The sequence below is a fragment of the Galeopterus variegatus genome, unplaced genomic scaffold (genome assembly GCF_000696425.1).
Source record: "Galeopterus variegatus unplaced genomic scaffold, G_variegatus-3.0.2 Scaffold4, whole genome shotgun sequence".
In the NCBI taxonomy this organism is placed as follows: Eukaryota; Metazoa; Chordata; class Mammalia; order Dermoptera; family Cynocephalidae; genus Galeopterus; species Galeopterus variegatus.
This window is the reverse complement of record NW_007726115.1, coordinates 147,797-174,466: the sequence shown is the minus strand read 5'-3', so window position 1 is coordinate 174,466 and position 26,670 is coordinate 147,797. Positions and strand designations below refer to the sequence as shown.

The 26,670-nt window shown below is 38.2% G+C and overlaps 1 protein-coding gene across 1 annotated transcript in view; it reads left to right on the top strand.

The window, feature by feature from the left end:
- Positions 1 to 10,517, top strand: part of KIAA1244 (KIAA1244 ortholog) — a 152,505-nt gene extending 141,988 nt beyond the window's left edge. Inside the window, exons 32-34 of the mRNA XM_008573513.1 lie at positions 2,018 to 2,139; positions 6,916 to 8,137; positions 9,512 to 10,517. Of these exons, the coding sequence (XP_008571735.1) occupies positions 2,018 to 2,139; positions 6,916 to 8,137; positions 9,512 to 9,703 (1,536 nt within the window). The 3' untranslated portion in view covers positions 9,704 to 10,517. The remainder of the gene's footprint in view (positions 1 to 2,017; positions 2,140 to 6,915; positions 8,138 to 9,511) is intronic.
- The last annotated feature ends 16,153 nt before the right edge of the window (positions 10,518 to 26,670 follow it).

Sequence of the window (26,670 nt, the reverse complement as noted above, 5' to 3'; positions counted from 1 at the left end):
CATTGGCCTTTTCTTCTTGAGACACATGTAAGAAGTCACAAGAGTTGGTTCTGAGCTCCTGAGGAGCAGAGAACACATTCTGTATATTTACCGTGGTATTCCTAGAGCATGGCATAGAGAAGGCCCTTAGTATCTGTTTACTGAATCAATGAATTATTAAGTTACAAAAGGAATTACAGCATTAGCACAGGCTACAGATATGCCCCTAAACATTTAAGTAACATGGCAATCTGCCTCTAAGAAACTCTGTATGGGGCTTTTATCGGAAGTACAACTAAATGCTATCCCTAAATTCACATATATTCATAACAGTTCTATTCATAATAGTGAAAATACAAAAATGGACTAAATTCCCAACCACCACTGGCTGGCTAAATAATCATGTAACCAGCAACAGACATGTTTGAATTGTTGTCATGAGCAGAAGCTATTTGAACATGTGTGATGCATGTGGTATGTGTTTAAAATATTAATCAGCTTTTCCAAATGTACACTGTCAGATTTGAATAAAATTTGAAGAAATAAAATAAGTTGGAGGTCATAGTCAAAAGGCTCCTTTTCGCTACAAAATCTGCTTAAATTCTTAATAAAATTTTCCCTTAGTACACTCATAATCTACCAACATAAAGACCTTAGTCACTTTCTCATCATCAGTGGAGGAGTTTCCTGGCCAGGTCTGGCTTCTGAAGGGAATCCTCAGGTAGTGGGACAAGAACCCCTCCCCTCTCCAGTGCCTCACGTCATGTGATGAGTGTATTCATAACATCCCGGGACATGATGACTCTGCTGGACCTAAAGGGAAGGAGCACTTCCCACTGAAGCATCCACGGCCAGTCACAGAAGTGGACAGAAGAAATGTTGCAAGGCTGCAATGAAGAGCCACCTCCAACAGCATGGTGACGGTGGACGGCTGCAGCAATGAGTGTGGCCGGAACACCAGCAGAGGAACCAAGAGTGAAGGCAGTCCTCCAAGGATAGCTTCTCTAAATAGGAAGCTGTTACACCTGGCTGGATAAGAATTTTCACATGTGCACACAGTGGTCTTTTCAACCACATCCAATCATGCAGCAAGAATATGAAAATATCAGTGGTCTCCTCTTCTGAAACAGAGCCTTAGTGGGGAAGAACAGAGAACTGTTGAGTGACTCTTTGACTTCTTAATGTTTTGTTCTTTCTTCCTCAGTCCTAAGCCTTCCTCCCATACTCTCTCTTAAGATAACCCAGTATTCAGTAATCTGATCGTTCTTACAAGATTTGGAAAGAAAAAGTTTCCTTAAAAATAGTCTAATATTGGGCCGAGCCCGTGGCGCATTCAGGAGAGTGCGGGCTGGGAGTGCAGCAGCGCTTCCGCCGCGGGTTCGGATCCTATATAGGGATGGCCAGTTCGCTCACAGCGCTCACTGGTTGAGCGCGGTGCAGCCGGTCTCAAAAAGGACAAAAAAAAAAAATAGTCTAATATTTCCAAAGGTATTTCAATCCATGTAAAATGAAAACCTTTGGATCAGGGATCCAATAAGTGGTTACAATTTTCATATCTGTCGTTGTCTAGCAGAGTACCATGGCCACATCAGTAGTCCTGACAGGAGAAGTCCTAACTAATTTCTTATTCCTGTGTTGGAGATAATATGATACCAAACAGACTCGAAATCAGAGACAATCTTTTATAGACATAGCCCCTCTTTATTTACTCTTAATTAATATTAAATGTCAGTACTTGCTATTTGGAGTGTAATGAATGGCCACATGGTAGAACTAGTAGTGTTATTAGTATTAGTGTCAGCCGCTAACATTTATTGAGTATTTACTCCTCTGTTCTAATGCTTTGCATATGTAATACTCATATATTGACTCATTTAATTCTGTCAACAAACATACCTGGTTGGGAAACTATTGCCCTCATTTTATAGGTGAGGAAATGGGTAAAGAGTAAACTTGCCCAGAACCGTGGAGCTGATCCCTAATAGAGTCAGGTCGAGGCTGGTGAACTTGTGAATTTCACCTTTGTATCCGCATGCAGGTGTTTATGTTGGACACCCAGTGCTCACCAAAGACTCCAAACAACTTCGACCATGCTCAGTCCTGTCAGCTTATTATTGAGCTGCCTCCTGATGAGAAACCCAACGGACACACCAAGAAAAGGTAAGCAGCTAAGCTTAAACAGGTAGGGCACTTATAAATAAGAAAGTTCACTTATTCCCAGTTCTTGCTCATTGTAATCCAAGCTGTGGCCAAGAATATGGAAAACATTTGTGGAATCATTTATCAAAGATTTTCATGAAAACTCTTAGCCTTTTAACCAGACTTCGCACATTTTATATGTATTAGTATGCTTAGGCTGCCACAACAAAGTACCACAGACTGGGTGACTTAAGGAAGGTTTATTTCTCATACTTTTGGAGACGAGAAGTCAGAGATCAAGGTGTTGGCAGGGTTTCTTCTAAGGTCTCTCTCCTTGGCTGGTAGATGGCTGTCTTCTCCCTGTGTCTTACATGGTCTTCCTCTGTATGTATCTGTGTCCAAATTTCCTCTTCTTATAATGACACCAGTTAGATTAGAACACACCCTAATGACCTCATTTTGATTTAATTACCTCTTTAAGACCAAGTCTCCAAATACAGTCACATTCTGAGGTAGAGGTTAGGACTTCAACTTATGAATGTGGGGGTGGGGGAAGGGTGGAAACAATCCAGCCCTTAACATCATACATATTTTAATCTTAAAAAAAAAAAAATAAATTGTAATTTGAGGCATGGTTTACATTGTTTCAGTGAGAAATACATAAATTTCTCCATGAGTAGTATGGCTGTCGGGAGACAAAAAGATCTGTGCCCCACCACAAGAAACTTGCCCTTTTTAAGTACTTACATGCTGCCTAAAAAATGTTGTTCCTAGAGTTGAAGATGAAGACAGTGACTCCGATTTTGCATTTTTAAATTTCTGACCCACTAACAGCAATATTATAAGTATTTGAGCACTATATGAGGGTACTTCAAAAAGCTCATGGGAAGATTTGTATTTTTTTAATTCTATTTTTCTGTAAACTTTTTGAATTACCATCATATGTGAAGTGCAGTGGATAGATATTTCCACTCCCATTTTACCCATGAGGACAAATTCAGGGAGGCTGGTTCACTTATCCAAGGACACAAGCAGCCCGAGCTAAGTTAGTTCATATTATTTCACAAGCTCCAGGTGATTTGTCCTAAAGTTAGCTGGTTAGCATAGCAATTTGAATAATACAACCATTTGGGCAAAATTTCTAGGTACTAATTTTTTTAACCAAGTGTTTCGTACATACAGAAGAATACGTGGGGTGTTCAAAAGTTATGAAGCATGAATAAAAACTAGAATAACTATAAGCCTGCCACCCAATTTCAGAAATAGAACTGTACCAATATCCCATTCCCAGTTCTAGCCCCTGCTTCCCTCAACTGCCAGTCACTAGTTTTTAAGTGTTGGTCATTTTTTTATCTACGTTATATACCAAAGACTATGCAGTCCTTCCATATCTTTAAACATTGGTCTATTTCAGAATTTTTATTCTTTTCTTACTTCCTTTCCATTTTTTTAATTTCTGGTTCCCATTCAGCCAATTATTCTTGCTGAAATATTTTTGAAGTAAAAGTAGGAAAAAGGAATAATAATAGGCTGAATTCAAATGATAAATAAAACATAGGAAAAATAGAGTACTGTAATATTCTTATGTTATTGACTTAAAAGGTTTTAAAAGGTTAAGATTTAAAAATATATTAACATGGCCTATAATTTTCCTTGCACCTTTAATAGGCAATTACCCATTCAGTATAGTTAAATTAACCAGGAAAAGCATGTTAAATTTTTTAGGCCATCCCACTGGCCACTGAGCCAAAAGACATTCCCTAACATTCATTAAGAGCTCTCAGCCAAACTGTGTATATTTTGCATTCCTGGATTTGACTCATATTAGCAGGGGCAATTCTTAACTTAGCATAGGATATAGTGGAAGATGAGTTAGACCTAAGAAAAGTTTGTTATATACTGGTCAGACGCATCCTTAAAGGTCCATGTTGAATCACCCATAGAAAAAAAGACCTAATCTAAAACCAGAATATTGCATTTAAATAAAGAGAAATCTGGGTTCGTTTGTTCTTTTCAATAGCTTTGAATTGATAGTCCCAACACAATTCACATAATTTTAATTAGAACTTGAAGATGTACTATGTAGTATTAGATCTGTTTGTCTCTGATACAGACATTAGCATGTTTTAAGTCAACCACTTGTTATGCAATTAACTCTCAATTATCCCATCTGGAGGCTGGTTTACTTTTGCATTTATTAGAAGGAAGATCTCAGTCCCTTCTTAAAGATGTGCTGAAACACCTGGGTGCAACAAATTGGAAAATTATTTGTTAATTTTGTTTGAGATTTTTCCTGTCGCCTGTCAGCATAGATGATTGATGGTTGCATATCTATGAAGCTTTTTACCATTTCCCTTTTTCCATGTCTTTCTGAAATTTTGATCTCTTCAGTTTTGCTTCCCTTCTCATCTTTGCTTTCTTGTTGCTGCATCATATAGCCCAAACCTAAAGTAAAAGGGGTTTTCTGTCCTTTCTTACATGCACAGTTAGCCATTTTATATCCTAAAGCATCAAAGAGAAGACCTTGGTTGATGAAATTATTTCACAATTCAGACATGGTTTTGCATTAGTCCTCTCTTTGGGTGTTTGCTGGAAAAGGGCTTTCTATTTCTCAGGAAGTATCCTTGTGGGCTAAGGGTTTTTTTACCTTCAGAGCCAATCAAACTCACCCCTGTGGTTGTGCTTCCTACTGCAGGGGTCCAGGCTTCCAGGGGAGTGGGTTGAAGTGTCAGAGCCATCTCCCTAAGATAAAATTTCTTGCCTGCAGTGAGGGCAGCCTACACCCAGCGCCAGTCTGCTTTCGTTATTCGCTCTGTTTTGGAGACTGAGTGCTACTTTCACTGGACGTTTTCCCAGTTACTGGGGACGAGAAGAGGAATAAGGTGCTGTCCTGTCCCTTGAGGACAGTTACAGTGTTACGGTCTGACAGCCAAGTGACGAGAACTGTATCATCAGTGCAAGATTCTCCTTCTTAGGGTCCTATAGAGTGGACATGAACCACTAGACCAAATGGCTAGCTTTTAGAGCCTTCTTCAGAAGAACGCATATTTAGATTTCCTAATACCTTAAGTAACTTACCAGTAGTTAACTGAAGGAGGAGCCAGGGGTGGGGGGAATGGAGAATTATGTTTAATGGGTGCAGAATTTCTGTTAGGGACAATGAAAAGTTCTAAAAATAGATAGCGGTGATGGTTACACAACACCAAATATACATAACAGCACTGAATTGTACACATAAAATTGATGGAAATAGTAACTTTATGTCATGTATATTTTACCACAAAAAAGTTAAGTAATTTATTTTATGAGGTTACTATTTGTGAACGACAGCCTTTGTTGGTCATTTCATCTTCCTTGAGAGTAATGTGTTTTCCCTCAGTGATGGCCACAAAGTGCACAGTCAGCTTTTAGATTTATGCAGGATTTTTATTATTTTCTGTTAGTTAAAAGAGTACTTTTCCTGCTAATTATAAAAATAATTTTTAAGTTTAAGCTCATAGTAAGATACAGAATAAAGGACAAAGTTGTTAACATAATGATTGAACCATTGAAATCAGTATTGTTGGGAAGAGTTGTCATAATTTTATAATTATCCAGTTATGAGAATTAGTTGGCAACATCATGACATAAGCTATTTTCACAAAATTCTAAGAGTAATGAAAAGAACATGAAGCCATAAACCCAAAAAGCCACATTGGTGAATTTAAATGTTTGGTAAATGTTAGGACCTCTAATTGAAATTGTTTTCTTTCCACCCAACAAAAGGGGCTGAATCACCAAGTGACTGAGCATTCACTTCTAAAGCCACCTTATTCAGGCTGCGCCCTGATTAGGAAAGAGCAGGAAGTTGTCATGTCTGGAGGATTGTGCCTGCTTCTCAACTGGGAGCCCTGATGTTGGGAAAATAAAACAATTTAATCAGGCCCTCTGGCCTCGGGGCAGGTTGGGGGTGGTGCAGCATTCTTTGTGCACCCCATGCAGGTGACTTGAGGGGCATCTCAGTGAAACATGCCCATTCAAGGCTCATGTAGGAGCCCCACAGCCATGCTGTGGAAGGGAATTCTCATGTGTGAATAATGCTGCTTTCTCACCTAGGTGTGTTCAGAAGGCTGTGAGTGACATCATGGGTGTATTTCCTAACGTTACAAATATTAGCCCCACAATTACACTAATGTTAAAACTCTTCAATGTTTGGTTCTCTTTTCTCTCTCACATGCTAGAAACACTGAAGTTTTTACATATTTGCACCTAAAGAATAAACATTTAATCCTAGAAAACTCATTTGATAGCCAAGCCAGACTTCAGTAAGACTTTCTTGGGTTTAAGAAAAAAGGGCTATGTGGGCCAGCCACCAAAAAAAAAAGTTTACAAGGAAATCATAAACCTAATTAAAAATAGGAGACTTTCAGCAGTAGCCTTAATTGTAATAAATAACGTAAAAATAAAAAAGTGGGGGAAAAGGGCAAAAGGTAGGAAAAAGACCAATTTAAATTAATAAAACTCAACAGAATTTATTACTTTCTTGATTGGATGTTTAATTACTCATATCTATGAAAGAAAATAAGATGTGTCATATCCCATAATTGTTGATTTAGTATCATAATGTATATTCCATAGCTCCTGGATTTTAAAAAGTGTCAGGAATTCCACTTGCTATGATTAAAATGGTTATCGAGCAAAGTCCCAAGAAGTTTGCCCTTTTTTAAGGAAGACATTTGAACACAGGTGGTTGGGTTTGTGACTTCACATGGGTGATGTCGCCTGGCTTTTAGTAACTGACATCCTTTCCGTTTGAAGCGTTTCCTTCAGGGAAATTGTGGTGAGCTTGCTGTCTCATCAAGTGTTACTCCAGAACTTGTACGATATCTTGCTAGAAGAGTTTGTCAAAGGCCCCTCCCCGGGCGAGGAGAAGACCATCCAAGTGCCAGAAATCAAGCTGGCCGGCTTCCTCCGATACATCTCCATGCAGAACCTGGCAGTCATCTTCGACCTGCTGCTGGACTCGTACAGGACGGCCAGGGAGTTCGACACCAGCCCCGGGCTGAAGTGCCTGCTGAAGAAGGTGTCGGGCATCGGGGGCGCCGCCAACCTCTACCGCCAGTCTGCCATGAGCTTCAACATCTATTTCCACGCGCTGGTGTGCGCCGTCCTCACCCATCAAGAAACCATCACTGCCGAGCAGGTGAAGAAGGTCCTTTTCGAGGACGAGGAGAGAAGCACCGATTCTTCACAGCAGTGCTCCTCGGAAGACGAGGACATCTTCGAGGAGACCGCCCAGGTGAGCCCCCCTAGGGGCAAGGAGAAGCGGCGGTGGCGGGCGCGGATGCCCTCGCTGAGCGTGCAGCCCGTGAGCAACGCGGACTGGGTGTGGCTGGTCAAGAGGCTGCACAAGCTGTGCATGGAGCTCTGCACCAACTACATCCAGATGCACCTGGACCTGGAGAGCAGCGTGGAGGAGCCCCCGACCTTCAGGAGCGACCCGTTCTTCACCCTGCCCTCCTTCCAGTCGGAGTCATCCACCCCATCCACCGGGGGCTTCTCTGGGAAAGACACCCCTTCCGAGGATGACCGATGCCAGCCACGGGAACACGCGGGCGAGTCCCTGAGCCTGAGGGGCGGCGGCGGGGACGTGCTCATGCTGCCCCCCAGCCCCAAAGTGGAGAAGAAGGATCCCAGCCGGAAGAAGGAGTGGTGGGAGAGCGCGGGGAACAAGATCTGCACCATGGCCACCGACAAAACCATTTCAAAGTTGATGACCGAATACAAGAGGAGGAAACAACAGCACAACCTGCCCACGTTCCCCAAAGAGGGCAAAGTGGAGAAGAAGGGAGAGCCGCCGGGTCCCAGGGGTCAAGACTCGCCGCTGCTTCAGCGTCCCCAGCACCTGATGGACCAAGGGCAAATGCGGCATTCCTTCAGCGCGGGCCCCGAACTGCTGCGGCAGGAGAAGAGGCCCCGCTCCGGCTCCACCGGGAGCTCCCTGAGTGTCTCGGTGAGAGACGCCGAAGCACAGATCCAGGTAGGTCCCTGCCGGCCTGAGGAGGCAGGAGGAAGCCTGGGCTTCAAAGAGGGGGCGTGTCCCCCTCGCAGAGCAGGTGCACTCATGCTAAGGTCAGACACAAACCAGTAGGGGGTACCACCCCACTCACCTCCAAAGCCAGAGGACTGCCTGGGCTTAAGATGTACCATCCATCAGTATACGTATCAGTGTGAAGGTGAACTTGTGTTCTCAGATAATTTCAGGAGCTGCTTATCTCCTTTGTAAGATGTATTACTGAGAATTAGGAACCCACCTGTGTAAATAAGATGAAGCTAAAGATTATAAAATTGATGGACTTTAACTGGCATTGAGTCCTTAGTTTGCCATTTGAAAATGGCACTCAGGAAATTCTATAGTCATGAAGCATTATGTAAAGGGAAAAGGCAAAGTGAATATTATTGTGTGGTTATACCAATGAATTGTTTTCATCTCAAGGTTTTCTAACCCATCCTGAGCACATAAAAATTTTCATTCTTCAGGGGGCTTTGAGTGTGGCTATTCTTTCATATATTTGATATTTGCAATTCTATGCTACATGAAAAAAAATGAGTTTAAGAAGAAAACAGTGCAGGAACTGTTTTGCTCAGTTTGAAAGAGATGAGATTGGGGCAAGAGAAATAGAGGGATCTAGAGAAAGCCCTCTAAAAATAAATAATCTGAATGTTTATTTCAAATTGTAGATTCTTGTCACAGGCAAAATAAGTTAGAAGATCTGGGGCCCTAGGTGTCTATGAATATATACAGGAACGTTTTCGTAGAATAAACATAAACTTGGAATTAGCATGAGTCTTGCAAGATGCCTTTGAAGTATCTTAAACTTAGAAGTAAAACTCGTAATTCAGAATCTGCAAAACCCATCTTAGACTAGATTTTTGAGAGTATCCAGTCAAACTGAGATATATCGATATTCTTTAACCAACGGTCTTCTTAGCAAATCGTATATCTTAATTGCTTTTTCATGTCTTATAATTTTGCTTATGATTTTAAAAGTTATCCGAAATTAAGGCAGACCTAATCCAAGTTATCTAGGCATTATAAAGACTGCTAATTAAAAGTATCATATGGTGTATGGAAATCTCATTATGAGAAATCAGTTTTTTAAAATCTAAGGAATACATTAAGATTTTAGTTAATTAATGAAAGCTGAAACTAAGGCATTCCTAATGCTATATGACTCTCTGCTCATCCTTATGTATACGAAGAAAACACAGCAGCTTATGATAGGCACATTAAATTAGTAAAGATTTATGGCAGCTAAAGCCTGAGAAAACCCATTTTCACACTGGCAGGGCTTAGCCAATCAAATGAAACTGTGGGAGAAAGCTGATAATTCTCTTAAATCCTTTTTCTTAGGCATGGACCAACATGGTGCTAACAGTTCTCAATCAGATTCAGATCCTTCCGGACCACACCTTCACTGCCCTCCAGCCTGCAGTGTTCCCGTGCATCAGCCAACTGACCTGTCATGTGACCGACATCAGAGTTCGCCAGGCTGTGAGAGAATGGCTTGGCAGAGTAGGCCGTATCTATGACATCATCGTGTAGAAGATTCACATATCATTCCAAGGAAATACAATACCAAGGGTTAGAGTCTGCCTGCCAATCTAACCAATAGCATTTTCCCAACCACCAGCCCCACTTCAACTAGTATCTCAGAGAACAGTGTTCCCTGATGTTAAAAACCCTTTCCAGTCCCGCCCTAACTAATCAGCTTTGGGGTCATTCTGGATACTAAGGTTGTATCTAGATTACATAAGTAGTACTTGATTTTGCACATTACTAAAGAAGAGTCTACATTCCTTGATGTATTTCTAAATCTTGAGGTTTATTTCCCAGTGCTTTGGCTTGCAGTATTGTCCCCAAATGGGTCATTTTCAAGGACCACTCCTTTGAAAACACACATTGATCCATTTGATCCATCATTTTAAAAATAAATGCAATTCCTAAGGAAATATCTGCTGGTAAGTCAAGCTGATGTATAAACACTCAGACATCTAGCACCAAACATTATTAATTGGAGAGAGATTTATATGATTATGGATTTGGCCAGGAAGAAAGCAACTACAAAAATGTATTCTTAGTTGTCATAATCAAGAAAGAGATGACTTGTGTTGTAAAATAATCCAGAACATTTCAAAAATATTCCTAAATTGTTAAGATTTTTAGGTTGGTATTCACCACCTTCCCCTTGAAAGGTACTGTTGTACCATCATTTCCCCATTTCTAAAGGAAGAAAATTATTTTCTCACAAGGTTTTTAAGTCTGTGACTTGACAGCCTTAGACACAGTGTACCCAGTAATAACAGCTCATACACATATCGTCAAGAGACGTAAGACTGACCAGCTACCCTAGCTGTTCCATTAGAATTGCTTCTGCTCCCAAGGAAAGAAAAAAAGGTGCCTTAGTCCTTCGTTGCACAGACATTTCTATGCCCCACAATTATCTGAACGTAAGGTACAACATTTGGTTTTTAAGAAAACAAAACATTAAAATGCAGTCATTTGGTATGAACACCTTTGGAAGAAAGGAACTCAGAGTCCTCTGTCCACTGAGTGGACTTCTCAGGGAAGGGGGTGAGAAGTGTGGGGTAGGCAGACAGCTGGAAGGGGTAAGAAAGGAGATTCCGATTAAATCATTTTAAATCTTAAAATGTGACAAAATGCTCGTATAAAATTATGATGTCAGTTATACAAGCTCCAGTCTCAGAAGAAAATAAAATTAATGGAGAAGGGGACACAATGAGATTTTTTTAATTATTTTTTTTCCATTTAAAGTCTCTCTCTAGTAAGTAAATTTACCCCATGTTTGAGGTCTCTTTATTCAGACCAATATTTTAAGTGAATATTTCTTAAGTATTACTAGAAAATGAATTTGGAACATTTACCTTATTTACAGTGCATTTTATATTTCTTACATTATAATAATGATTGAAAATCCTCAATCAAGCCCACTTATATACATTCTAGGGAATAGAGTTTAATTTCCCAGCCCCTAAAAATCCATTCATAATTGAATATGTTATCCTTTAAAAATAAAACATCAATTCTTCAGTATTGAAGTAAGTATTTAAAACTTATTGGTGCTGGTGTTTCTAAGCTTTGCCCTCAATAAATACGTAGATATCTGTAAGGTTAAGAGGAAGGCAGCGTTCTCTGATTTATCTAGGTGATCTGAAAGAAAGACCTTATCATTCATTCACTATGCCATCTAGAGCTGACAACAGAATCCAGAAGACATTTTTCCAATTCCACAAAACACTCTCTTTGCCTTCAGTTTGTACTCATTAGAGAGTAATTGAAGTTTAGAAACAGATCATCAACTATTTGTTCTTAATAGGCAGTGAATTATTGGGATGGCAATGAGCTGTGTTCTATACTTTTGAATTTTTATACTTTGTAAATGAAATTGAAAGTCAGATAGATTTTTTTTCAACAAAAGCAGTACACCATGCTTGTTTAATTTGTTTTTTGCAGCTTATCTGAGATTCCATTCTTTGTGAGCTTGTGAGTACTCCACAGTTTTTGGGGTGGGGGGTGGAGGGAAACCAGTAAAGCAGAGTACAGAATTGCAGTACTTACAAAATGTTTATACATAGCACCTTTTCATAAAGTATAGAAATTCAGAAGGAGCCAGTCTCAATTGATGAATGTCATGTCCCAGAAATAGTTAATTGTTAATTGTTTAAAAATCAGAACTCAGTCTCCAACAGAGTCTCTATTATGGTATCCAAGTCTAGTTCATGAAAATAAGGTTACTCCATTCTGTGTCCAAACAGTGTTCTAATACTAGCCTGATTAGGGTCCCAAGAATAAAAAGCTGAGAAAGTGTACAAAGCTCTTTACCTATGATTTTGTAAGAGTTTTTTTGGTACCTTCATCATCTTTTTTATGGTCCATCCCAAGGCCCGTATTGCTCTTAACCCTTCTCCATTTCTTAGGTACTCTGCATTCCAGAGTGACCTGACATCTGCGTCCCCACCAGATTGCAACCAGAAAGTGGCAAGTCACAGTAGTACTTCCCAGAGGTATTTGCAGTTTCCAAAAAGCACATTGCTTGATGCAAAGTAGTCTCTAATGAGTGGGACTTTGGTCGAATTTCTTCAGCAGGTGGAGAGGAAAAGGAGGTAATTAGGAGCACTTGGTGGGCAAGTGGCCCCTGGCCAGACTGCCCTGGTCAGTCCCTTGCACTGTTCCTGGTGTCTCAGTTTCTGCCTTTCCCCTCTCTTCTTTCACTCCCTTCCAGTCTCTGAAACTGTCATGTATTTTTCTCCTCATAGTCACTTTTGCGCCAACAGTAAGACTAGGTCAAGACAGCCTTTTTCCTTTTTTTTTTTTTTTTGTCTCTTTTCGTGACCAGCAACGGATCGCAACCCTCATTGTCGCGCCCGTACCAGACTGGGACCGGCCACGGGATCGCAACCCTCGGCGTTGCTCCCGCACCTCGCTCAGCCAGTGAGCGGCCGGTCTGTATGTGGGATCCGAACCCTCGGCGGGAGCGCCGCCGCACTTCCCAAGCGGCGCACTGTAGCAGTGCGCCACCGGGCCGGCCCCCAAGACAGCCTTTTGAAGTTAAAAACAGTTGTTAGCATGTACTTGCAGATCTAAGCAGAACAGGATTTTACACCTTGCTTTTAGTTGTCCATCTTTACTGCCTGTCGTGCTACACGCCTGTGCCACTTGTCAGGCTAGGGCTGGGTCTGGAGCTCACAGACCCCTCACATGCCAGGCTGGGTCCCCAAACCCCTCACACACAGGTCTATGAGCTAGGTAACCAGCAGACAGGTCCTTGGAAGCCATAGGTTGGAGAGGATGGCCCCACAGGGCGGACGCCCACCAAGGTGGCTGCGCAGCCCATGTGTACTAACTCCACCCACACACACGCAATTTGCTTACCAAGAATGCTGCACCACCCCCAACCTGCCCCAAGGCGAGGGGAGCCTGATTAAATTATTCTATTTTCCCAACACTGCCAAATGTGTATTACCCTAAAGCTGAGATTGTTCTCTCCTTTTCTTACATTTTTATAAAGTGTGCTTCATGAAACAAGCATCTGGAAAATTCCAAGTGTAAGGGAATCTCTGAATGGCCCAGCCAAGTACATGCACTCTTTGCCGGAGTCTGCCATTGGGAAGGGTGTAGGTTTTGATGATGGAGAGCTGATAAATTGTTCATAAGATCCTCCCTAGCTCTTTCATCTCCTGATCAGCTTTGAAAGATGTTTAGGCTGCCTCTTTACACCATCTTGTTATCTCTCTCTCCTTAGGATTATTTTCCGGCCTTCTCCATAGACACAAAACTAGAACACCTTTTACCATTTTTAGGCTATTTAATGACTGACCAGTAAGGACCCAGGCAGATACTAACATACATGGCTCAGATTAAAATACTGTATATCAAACATGACAAAAATGTTAATACGAGGGCACCTCAAAAAGTTCGTGGAAGGATATGTATTTTAATTCTATTTTTCCATGAACTTCATGAAATACTCTCGTATCTTGAAATTGAAACTTCTTGGTACAATCATTATTTAGGATTACTATTGTTTTAAGGAGGAGGCTTTTATAAAGTCAGTTGAGAGAGTCAAATAGCCTTAGCTATAAGGTAATGCACTTATATAATAGATATTGATGACTTCCTCAAATCCATCATGATACTGCTTATATAGGAAAGTTTTCTTCCTCAGAAAAGAAAATCCATTAGTGTCAATTTCATCAGACTAAACATAATGAAGACCTTTGTTTAGAGCTGTAACAAGAGGTTACAAACAGCAGGGAGAAGGTGACATGTTAATTGTCACTGTCAATGTGGACCTCTACTTATATTATCATATTTAGTTCTCACCATGTGAAACAGGTATTGTTTTCCTCATTTTTCAGATGAAGACAGAGACAGAGAGAGGTTAAGAAACTCACCCAAGATAACAAGTAAAAGGCAAAGTTGGTTGCAAAAGAGTTGTTCCTGAGTTCAAAGGCCATACTCTGTCTCTCTGACACCATGCTCTAAGTCTATAGTGTAAGCATTCTAGTATGAGAAAAAGAAAAAGTTTCAAAGTATTGGGCAATTAAAATGAGAAAATGTAATTGACACCCCAGATCTGTCAGGGATGTTAAGGGGATTTTTAAGAGATAAGGTTAAAAAGAAAAAAATAGTGTTTGTATATAGAAAGATCATATATAACATATTCTGAGTGTTTGAAAATAAAGGAAATCGAAATCTAATCTTTAATCTTAAAGCAGATATTCAGTGCTACTACAGAAAACTCACCTAGTTAGGTGAAGTGATGGAATAATACTGTTCACCACCAGCTATTAACACAGAAAAACAGAAAAAGGTGTACAAATCATGTATTTGGAATGACATGCATAATTTGTACACCTTTTTCAAATACCATTTAGCCAACTCGGAATGAAGTGCCCTGGAGCCAACAGTGCCTCTTTACTTGCTTCTCTGGGAAGTGTGTAGTACTACATTTGTAGGTCAGTATCAAAGTTTGGAAATATGCAAAATAAATGATATACTTTTTTAGATGTACATTCTCTGACGAAGCAGCAACTGGTTGAACAAGATTATTTAAAGATCCAGGTACTGAGGGCATCAGGTCAATATCCACAGTAACCAAGTGCCACAACACCTAAATATTTCTACTTGTTTTACAGATAAGGAAGCAGGCAGAAAGAAAATCCAGAGTCCTGCACTAAGCTGATGGCAGAGCTTAAATATGCTTGGATACCACTTAGATGATCCCAGTGTAGCCTTAAAAAAGCAAAAGAATGTTTTTGAGCACTTTTTTTGGAAATATGAACTTGTTATTGGGAAAGATTTATAAAATTGGTAAAAAATTTGATTTATAATTATGCCTCCTCAAAAAAAAAGTATTGTTCTTATTCACTAGTGGAGCAATCTAAAAAACACACCTTTGTTTGGGAGATCCCCTTTCTCTGATTGTATTATAGTGTTTGATGTGCAAAAAAAACAATAACTTAAGATTTTGAAATTGAACACCGTCTGAGACATGATTATTACTTCAGGGAAGACAGATCAAAAAAAATTATCCCCTGAGATTGTCTAGGAGAAACGCAGTTGAGAACAATGTTCAATTTACTTATAAATGGCGGCACAACTTACTAATTGAAGAAAAACCACTACTACACCACCAGCACCATACAAAACTTTTTTCCTATCTCTTTGTGTAATGCAAAGGGGTTCCAGGAAGAAAACCATCTTAGTGAGAAAACTGCACCCAGCTGATGGTGAATCCCATCTAGTTATGGACCTTCCATCCTTGTGAACTACCAAGAATAGTTTGTATTCCTATCCTGAAGGTTTAACCAGTGATTGCCTAGTACAGCTTGTAAGAACAGTGGTTCTCAAACTTTAGCACACATCACAATCACCCGAAGGGCTTGTTAAAACACAGATTGCTGGGTCCATGCCCAAAGTTTCCAATCCCATAGACTTGAAAATTGGCATTTCTAACAAGAGTTCCCAGGTGAGGCCGGTGCTGCTTCTCTGGGGACCATGCTTTGAGAACCACTGCTTTGAAAAAATTTTCAGCTACTACCTTTAAGATCAGCCTGACTTACCAAGCACTACAGAAAAACTGAATTTAACCTTGGGCAGACAACTTGGGATTGGATTCTCCATAGCATTCCTGCTCAAATCTTCCCAGTTTCCAGTTTTATTATACCAACAATCGGTTTTTACAAGCTAGAAGACAATGAATGTATAAGTTCTATACAACAGTGAGATAAGTCTAAGTTTTTTGTCTTTGTATTTAGAAACATTGGTTCTATGGATGACCATTTGTATCACATTGAACTTTTACTTGTACTGAAGGTGATTTTAAGTTTAAGTATGTAGTGTTTGAATTTCTTCAGTCAATATAGTTTTAATGAGATGCTGGCTCCCTTACAACCGTGGCTCTTGGTTTACACAGGCTTTTGAGTAGTTGCTTGCTTGCCAGTTGTTTTACATCTCATTGGTCACCAAAATATCAGCACTTCAAGAGGATACGACACTACTTGCTTTACCTTCATCTTTCACTTAAGTGTCTGGTGTAAGTTAATATTTTAATTTCGTATATATATGTAAAGAGTCTACCAAATAGCTTCATGGAAATTTGCAAAATGAACCAACTCCCTTTTGAGCAGTAAGTGTGCCTATTCTGACTTTTCAGTAAATATGTTGTGTTTCTGCACATTATCTGCACAGTGGACACCATATTCATTATCTCATCTTCCAAATGATGGGAAAAATACAGAAGTGGATCAATGTGTTTTGTGAATACAGTGAAATCTTGTTAACTCAAATATAGATGGGGCTTTAGTTTAACTCTTTATTCAATTAATAGCTTTGGAAATTCTTTTTTCCATTTAAAAAATAAGGACCATAGAGAGAATGATTCAAAAGAAAAAAAAAATCGAGCACCTTAAAAATCATCATACATTTATAAACTATATTACACATAATTATTATTGATTCAGTAAAGTTTCTCTAAAGACTTCTGCTTAATACCCTGACATTTAAATTAATTTAGACTATTATGTGAATAGAAGGCAATAATTACATTTACAAGAATTAGTGATATCAGGAAACATACCAGTGTAAACGGTAACAAGGATTCATGTCCTTGCCTCTGTGGATGGAAATAATCAGAGATTTTTTTATATCACTTTTGTTTCCCATAATCATTTTTGAAAATTATGTGTACATTTAGTTTGTTTAATAATAACTGATTTTAAAATTAAATTTTAAAAATCGATCTTTAGGAATAACTTATTTTCAATTTGTTTGACCAACTGATGCCAAAAAGGGGAGGAGAGAATCTGAAAGCCAATCTTTTGAACTAACATGTAAAATACTAAGTTTTCTCTTAAAGTTAGGGAGACTCAAGCCCCTGATGCTCCAGTCACCAGTGGCTACCTCATGATTATGTGCAAGCTACTGTCTGCTGCTCCCTCTGCAGTTCTGTCCTCTGGTTCTTGTTGGAAGTGCTTCTCTCTGATAAAAATTGATTTCCCACTCAATAGGCAAAACTGGACAAAGATGAATGCTTTTGATATTTTTCGTTTCACTTTGGTCAAAACTACATGGTCGAATATCCAGGTGTGGCATGATGGGGCAGGAGGAGGTGCCTAGAGGGAAAGGTTATTTTTGTTTCTTAGTTTGTTTGTGCTGGGGGTAGGGAGGGGGAGCTAAGAAAAAGACATTTCTTGCCCTAATCATGCCAAAAGACTATTTATTCAAGATGCTTTTCCTTTTCTAAGAGGAGCAAACTTAAATAAATTACATTATAAACAATTTTCTACTCCCATCTCCCAGTCTAGATAAAGATAATGGGTGGTATGAGTCCTTTTATCCCGTCTTGTATTATGCCAAAGAATCAACTTATTTTCACTGAAAATTATAAATAATGAAGCTTGGTATAGCCATCATGAGTTGCGTCAGTATACCATTTTACCTTTAAAGTGCAAAATCCATCCTTGTATTCCCATTCACCAGGAGCCTGGAAGCAATTTGTTTACTCAAAAGGCCTTGTCAAGAAAGTATAGTTTTTGTTTTGCCTTTCTGTTTAGTCTCACTTACTTAAAAAGCAAACCGAAAACCACCCTCCCTTATATGTTGATAAAACTGTTTGATTTGATATAATCTGCTCATTGTTTAACAGGTCTCTGTAAGCAAGCTTGCAAGTGTATTTTGTGTACATTTTATCTGAGGTGAAAATGGAAATTCTAAAGAGAAAATATTTTAAGAGATATCGTATTTATGTTGCCTGTGTTATAGAATAAATATTCAAATGCATTAAAAATCTGTTATGAGACAATTTTATTTACTGAATAAATATATCAAAATAATTTTTGTAAATGTCCTGTGTTTGCAGAATTCTGCCAAAAGAACTTTGATTTCTTTCCATGACATTTTACAACTCAATGTAAAAAGCCCCTTTCCCCTCCTGTAACATGGAGATAGTCTCTATTGACAATTTTGTGTATGCCTAATAACAAATTTGCAGAAATATGTACATCATTGTTTCCTCTTTAAAAAAAAATTCTACAATATTGTTTTGATTTTTTTCTTCATAAGAATGGATATCAAATTTATATCAGTAGATATTGATGTAGTTCATTTAAAAAACTAGAGGTTTATCTCTTTTGTTTGTTCATAAATGACTAAGTCCTTCAATAATAGGAACATTATTAAAATGTAATGTTGAAAATTACAACCACTTTTAACTTCATGATCTTACTGGATTGTGGTTTTTGGACTGACTGCTTCAGAAGTCTATAATAGTATAAGCCTAGGAATCACTATGCCCAAATTATGGAAAACTGCTGTTTGGCCAATAGAGGTATAAAAGCATTTGTACAATAGAGGTACAAAGTGCTGCAGAAATGGAACTTTATATATGACCTTAAATCATGATTTTATCATTTTATCGTACACTCTGGTAATCTCATACCACCAAGACTCAATCACTTCATAACAATGAAATACAACTAAAATAGACACTAACATACTTTGCATAAGGACGTCACAAACATAAGGGACCAACCATGTTCACAGATGGAGACAGCTCTGCTGTGGAGAAGGCCTTGGGCCTTAGCCAGAAAGACAGAGTTTACATCCCAAGCTTTGCTCCTTTGTGGGAATGGGAAACCTGGACAACACTTGACTGGAGAGAACTCAAGTGTCCTGCTCTGTAAAATGAAAATAAACTCTTACCTAAAAACGGATGTCTTAAGATCATATGAAACCTCGATGTTGCAGTGCTTTGCAAACACTAATGCCTAATAAACACTACTATGCATAGGAGAATAACTATTTCATAAATAGCCCCACTGTTTTGCAAGTTGATTTATATCTGAGATCTAATATGAACATAGCCTGGACATTCATGTCCATGAATGTACTTCAGTGCAGAAAGTTTAACTCTTTATGCCAGCCAGTCTAATATGAGGAGGTCAGCAACTCAAGAAGAGATCTCTTTAATCAGTCATTTTGGAAATAAATTCTAGGTCAATGGCCAACTCTTCTTTTATAGACAGTACCTGACTTGAACGATGTTTTGTTTGACTTTACAATAGGATTGTTTGACTTTACAATAGCGTAAAGGTGAAACCCATTCAGTAGAAATTACCCGTACAAGCATTCTGTTTCTCGCTTTCAGTACAGTACTCAATAAATTACATGAGATGTTCAACACTTTATTATAAAACAGGCTTTGTGTTAGATTATTTTGCTCCACTGTAGCCTAATGTAACTAAGCTATGAACTTCAGTAGGTTAGGTGTATTAAGTGCATTTTTGACTTGATATTTTCAACTTACGATGGGTTTATCAGGGCAACCCCATTGTAAGTCGAGGAGCATCTGCATTAATATCCAACAATGAATATACTGTGTGCATAAATATATATTTTTTTAAAGCACAGATTTGATACGCTTCCACCAATTGGCTTATGAACAAAACTTGTATTATAATTTAGCTTTGATATATATTTCATATCACTCATTAGAAAATTCACTTTCCCATCTGGATTCAAGGTCGGTTCAATAAGCAAATGAAAATAAAATCGAAGCATAATCCAATATTGTGGTTTTCACAAATTGACCAACATTCCTGTTATCTCAAGCCTTTGAAAGAGCACTTTGTGTCATTTACCTTCTTTGTTTTTATTTATTGTCTCTTGGTTACAGACTCAGTCATGCCCCGAGTCTGCATTGCTAACTTAATCTGGTTGCACAAAATGTTTTGTTGTCAGAGAAACAAACTATCTGCTTTGATGATCTCATTCGAACTCAGAGATTATAAAGGCATAGTTAAATCCCAGAGAAGTTTATAAGCAGATTCTACATCATTAAAAAAAAAAAAGTACTAGTTTTTTTCTCTTTCAGCATGAATGGATCAAATGCACAATGTAGAACTGAGAACTCAAATATTAAACTTTAATTTGCTTTGATATGATTTCCTAAATTTCCTTATATCAGCATCTTAATGATTTGCTATATTGAGCTATTACTGTAACCAGTACAAATGATGTGAAGAAGTAAAACAACATTCTTTCACCAGTGTCTCTAGCAAAGAATAACCTTCAAGAAAATGAATTACATGTTAAATGTTGTGATGCAGAAGGTTCCATTTATAACTCAACTTGAAAAAATGAGTACTGAAATCTAATTTACCAGTTACAAAGGAAACATACTGTTGGCTATATTATAGTTCAATATTCCAAAGTACGTTTAATCTGCTCCTAGGATGGTTATCAAACTAGTAGATACTTGAAATATTTTTTCTAATATAACAGTGGGTTGCAAAAATATTTTCTTAAACCCTAGAACTCATTTTTTAAAGTGTAATATATATTATTAAAGACCTCTCAGATCAAAACCACTTAGAAATGGGCTACTTAAAAAATTAACTGAGCATAGTTAATGTGTCTTCTAAATGCAACCAACTGCAGACACAGGCAGTTATATACATTAGTACAGATTTAGAGGGTTAAAATATTGATTATTAAAATGGTAAATTTATTAACTACCTCTTACTCCTATGAAGAAAACGGTCTGTAAACCCTTGGGGATGAGAGCATAGCACGGCATGGAGATAAAAATAACATCTCCTCCTGGCCAGGTCTTTCTCAGCCCGTGCTCTGCATGGCCAGGGGCAGCAGCCGTCCCCCTCCCGCACACTCAGCTGAGCACACCTGTGCATTGTCCCCTTACCTGCTCGTGCTACTTTAGGAGTCAACTGGAAACAACTTAGCATAAATCACAGAGTTGTTTCAAAGTCTGCTCTTGAAAGAACGCACAGGATTCACTAATTATCGGAATGACTTGAATTGTGTCTTCCGTGAAATTGTGGACTAGCCAACATTCAGGAATGGGCACAGACATGGATTTTAAGGACCAGATCCCTGATCCAAAGATGTAGATGAATGTTACCAGGCTTCCTTCCTTCAATACAAGTTTTTCATTGAAAGTATTAAAAGTATATTTGGCTTGAAAGTGTATTTAAGGTATAAATCTATGTTCTTTTTCTCCTTCATTTCTTTCTCCCTATTCAAGTAAATAATTGGCTCAGAAGGTCATTGTTTCACATGATGGGGCAGAATGCCAAAAATTGCCTATGAGATTCTCCAGCTCTTTTATTCCAAATGCCTAAATATAAATAAATAAATACATTATATATATATATATACACACACACATACATATTTAAATTGAGCCTCAATCCTACATTGTGGAAATCCCACAAAAACCAGTGTTAAGTTTGTGCCACCCTGGAAGAATGGAGGCTCAGAACACTTTTTAGTTGTGTTAGAGAAAAATTTTTAAATTAAAATGTGATACAGGAAATTCTGGGCTATTTATATCTGCTTTTGTAGTAAATAATATAAAAATCACTTTAAACCCTTATGTCTGGTTTTGTAAGGCAATTGGAATGGAAAAAACAAAAACAAAAACAAACCCCCCAAAAGCAGCTGTCCTTAAAATGCAAATTTCCAAGGAAGTGCTAACAGAGTTGGCAATTAACAAGATCTCCTAACTCCAATGTCAGTGGCCCTTGGCTTCAGAAAACTGTCTTTGGAAACAAGGCTGTATCTTCAGGTCATCTTCCATCGGTGTCCCAAGCTCTCTCCCTTGAATGTGTGAGCCATTTTGACAGAGTGGAGTTTGGTTCTACCCATTGAACAAATGGGTTCTCCCACCTGATTCCATAGCCTCCATTTTGCTCGCTTCTGGGTGAAGTTAGACACCCCACATCCACTTCTGCCAGTGCTGGAACAGCCCCACTTCATGTTTTAGGTAATCAGCAAGACACCTCTCACTCCATGTGCGTGATAGCCAAATTCGGCTTAGAAATTCAAATAGTTCTTTACATAGTCTTCATAAGGAACACAACAGGACAATGCAACCAGCTTATGGAGTGATTCAACCCCTATCAAAACCATACCGCCCTCTGCTTACACAACCACCACTCCCGCCTAGCTCATTTAGTCACCTGAGCTAGGTAAGCTACCCTAGACAGTCTCAAATTCTAGTGTCCGTAATAATCAAAGATCGTTGATTGCTGAACTTACAGGTGTCCAGGCCTTGCCCCAGAAATTCTGATCCAGTAAGGATGGTGCAGGGCTCAGGAGTCTGCATTTTGACAAGTTTTCAAAAGGATTCTGACACAAGAGTCTGTGCATCACTCTTCAAAAATTATTCTAAGACTCTCATTCTAAGAATGTGGTTCTAGAAATCTGATTTATAATCTGACATAAAATAAAAAAGATACAGGTTTAGCCCCTAAATAGAAAAGGTTAGGGGGAGGCCCAGAAATAGGTAGAAGTTGTACACACATTCTACTTCCCAGGCAGCTTCACTTAAGAGCAGAAGTTTGTAACTTGGGGTATGCAAAGAAGTAAGGGGTCCATGAACAAGAAAGGAAAAAATTGTAGCCTTATTTTCACTGACTTTTAACTGAAATTTAACATGCTCTTCAATTTTGAATGTAGGCAACAAACCACAGGGATATTGGCAGGAACTACAATTTGTTACCCATAGAAATCTTTCCTTACTGCAAGTATCTAGAAATCCCCATATCTGGAAAGCACAGTAGTTGTTATGAGAAATTCTGCCAATTCTTGTTGTTTAATGCATTAATGGGGAAGAATGCTCAGATATGTTACTCTATCACAAGTTGAGTATTTTCATAACTATATTGGCTTCCTTTGTAACAAAATGTATTTTATCTTATACATTTAGAAACATTATCCTGAAAAGAGATTCACAGAGCTCCCCCAGACTGCAAAGGAGTCCATGGCACAATAATCAGTTAAGAAACCCTGTCCTAGGGTTATCATGATGAAGGTTGTCTATAAATCTGGGGTAAACTCATCAAATTACATTTCACACGAGTGCATTTTTTTCTCATGTCACCTTATATTCTATCAAGATTACCTGGAATTAGAGCCCTAAGCCTCGCCCTAGGTCAACACAGCATGTTTGTGAGCACATTACATTACCTCTCTGTCTCATTCCCTCACCTGTTATGTGATGGTCTAGTGAAGAGATTGCCAAAGTCTCTTAAAACATAAACATTTTGTTTCCCTGACCAGCATTCTGACAGCAAGGCGGTTCCACTAAATTCTCACCAAGACTTCTGCTTTGGAGGCATTCAAAGGAGGGACTGTGCACAGGTATCCTCCTACTAAGAGGAAATGTACTCTACCATAGAGTAAAGCTTACTAAAAATATAGTTCTGTATGTACTCAGACATTGCATTCACTTTTTAAAATTCCAGTTGGCTTGGATTTTTTAATCACTGTCAAGAAAAAAACAGAATGGCCTAAAATTTCTCCTTACCCCCATTTTTCAAAATGGAAAAATTCAATGTTTTTGTCAGGATAGACTCCTTAAACAAACAAAAAAATTTTTTAAAAAGGCTTGTCTCATGGAAGTAAGAAATTTAATTAGGAATATTTCAAAAATAAAAAATAAAGCTAAAAACATTTGAAGATAAAATGGGTAAGTCATAAATAAATGAATTTCCTATCCAGATTCAGCTTCCTATTAATGAATATACCAACACTTTAGATGTCTATAACAAGTTGGACTGCCGATTACTAAGCTAACACTTATTCTAAAATATTTGATAATTAATATTGGCAATGATTTAACCAAGGAAGTCTGATATATAAATGATCAAACTTATTTATCATCACAACCTTATAGTATTAGCCATCAGATTATAAATCTAGAGAAATTGTACTTATAATACCAACAATAGGTCAACCAGTATTGACTACTTAATAATTGTTTCATTATTCATTATTTTCCTTTTAAGAATAAATTTACAAACCAGTGAAGTGATCATTTTCTTAAAGGCGAAACTGAAAGGACAGAATTTTCAAAAGTAACATGGGTCTCTTCTATTTCATGTTTAATCCGCCATGGAAGGAATGACCGTGTTCATAGTTCTAGTCCGAATGGAGCATCAAATTGTAGAGAAGCCAAAACAAGCCAAAACAAGTTCACATCCTCTCTATCTCAATATTCAGAACTATGCTAGACAATTTACGTGTTTTAAATATGTTCTTTCATTCTCTACAGTCTGCAATGTAAGTGTTCCAGAACACATTTTACAGGTGGAGAAAGTAAAGGCTCAGAGAAGTGAAAGGAGAAATAACTTGCTGAAGATCAGATAGCTAGAAATTGGCAAAGGCAGAATTCACGTCCAGTTCAGTGTGCTCTCTCCACTATGACACGATAACATGATGTAAGAATTAAAATGAAATTAACAGCCTGGCTAAAATGAAGCCTTGTCCAGTGTAGCATCTCCAACCTCAATCAGCTGAAAATCACCCACAAACTTAAATTCAAGCTTTTTTTTTTTATAATCTGTACTCTCAAAATGATTGTTTTATACTAGTCCCCACAATGAGAGACTCAGTCTAGTCTCACAACCACAGGAAACACAGAATAAATCCATCTTCTACAGGAATGAACAGCACACAATTCAACATATGATTGTATTCACCCTGACAATCTAGGATTTGCCAAAGGATAACTTGAGAGAGCTAATACTCAAGACAAACTTAAACGTCATTTAAATATCCACAGTTTTTAGAATTTCAGTTCTATTCCTGCATGAAGTTCTGCTGTGGGAAAAGAATGTATTTATACCAAATTATCTCAGCTTCCTTTAAAACTGCCTTCACTAAATTAAGATTTAATGTTATGCCTCAGCTTTTAAAGAGGGTCGATATAAGGAATCGCCAAATTTGTCTTCCATAAATCTATTAATAGTAGGGGTCCGTTACATTACTCATTTGTTCCCTTATAGAAGGAAGCATGAGGCCAATTTTTCAAGAATTCAAAGCCAGGGACTTCTTTGATAATTATTTGATCTTGTATCAGATATTGACTTTTTGAAAAGGGGGTATGTGTTTGTTTTGTATTTTGCCTTAGCTGCTGGGAAAGTCAGAGCTAAATTCAGTAGAGGAGTGTGTGGGAGCAAGAGAAGAGCAAACCGCAGGCGCCAGGCTACGCACTGCATTTCTTTGCTTACCTTATTTACTCTTCGTAACAATTCAACAAGGTGGCTGCAACTCATTTTATCTCATGGCAGGGACAATGTACTGAGAGACCTCTTCTAAGGCTGCCCAGCTAAGAAACAGTCAGAATTCAAGCCTGGTTCTGAATCAACATTAAACTTTTCCAAACATGTTGAAAAAATTGTTTCATCCTAACTTCCTGGTAGCACCCTGCTTGTTAGTTTTGCATTCTTTTTATTTATGAACAACCTTAAAGCCTTTTGTATAAATCACATGTAATTAAAATATTCTGTCAAGAAATATGTGATTTAGCTCCCTCTGTGATATAACTAGCATATGCACCCAAAGATACTTTTAACAATATGAGTCACACCAGATATCTCAGAGTTCCAGGTACATACTAGCCAGATACTGTTCAGTGGCATAATCTAGAGAGTCTGAAGCAGGTATCCCTCAATCCCCCATTACCCATGGGGAGGGAAAAGGACTATGGTGTTTCAAGTCTCTCTTTAGAAAGTGTCCTTGTCTAAAAACTTGAGACCAAAAAGAAGAGAATTGTAACCCAAGAGTTTTCAGAGTTATATTTCTAGGTGTGCCAATTTTTCCTTAATAATAGAATAAATAGCAATTCCTATTATCACAGTAGCCAACATTGAGCATTTACTAAATACAAAACATTTTACATGGGTTATTTCATATAATCCTCAGAACAGTTCTGAGCTAGGCATTATCCCTATTTTACAAAGGGAGAACCTTAGGTTTAAGGAAATTACTTAATTCACCAAAGTCATTCATGTTTAAATGGTGGAAGTAGGATTCAAACCAAAATATCCGGCTCTAAAACCTTACCTTTTACTACTAGCCTATAGACCTGTTCATAAACCTATTGACCAAAATAACCTTGAAAATTATAAAGCTTAGTAAATGACTGCACCCAAGTAGCATCTATGTTTAAATTTTTTAATTTTATATTAATCCAGAATAGGCAAAATTCAGTAGGATATATTGATCAAATATTTAGTTCTCATAATGGCACTAGATGGTCTAAATACTTTTCAGAATACCAACAAATTAGAGTTTTCTATTAAATAGTCTATTTTATGCTTAGATCCAAAATCTAAAAAAAGGGACTTGATTTATCCTCCTGGGTTGAACTTATACATTGTTTTTGATTCAGTTATGGTGGTGATCTATAACGCCCTATTACGGATAAACTCCCCTTCCTTGGCAATTTTTTTTTTTTTAGACAGATTCTTCCACTCACCTTGAAAATCAGCTTTTCCTTGATGATCCCTATTCCTTGAAACTTTCTAGGAGTCAGGCCAAAAGTAGTAGAACGTAGCTCTAATACTGTTACCCTTGGAAAAAATTTAATGCGCATAATTGTAGCTCTGAAGGTTCTACACGATGGGCCCTGTATTCCTTTCCTGACCTCATCCTGCTGGGTGCTAGACATTAACATCGTTCCT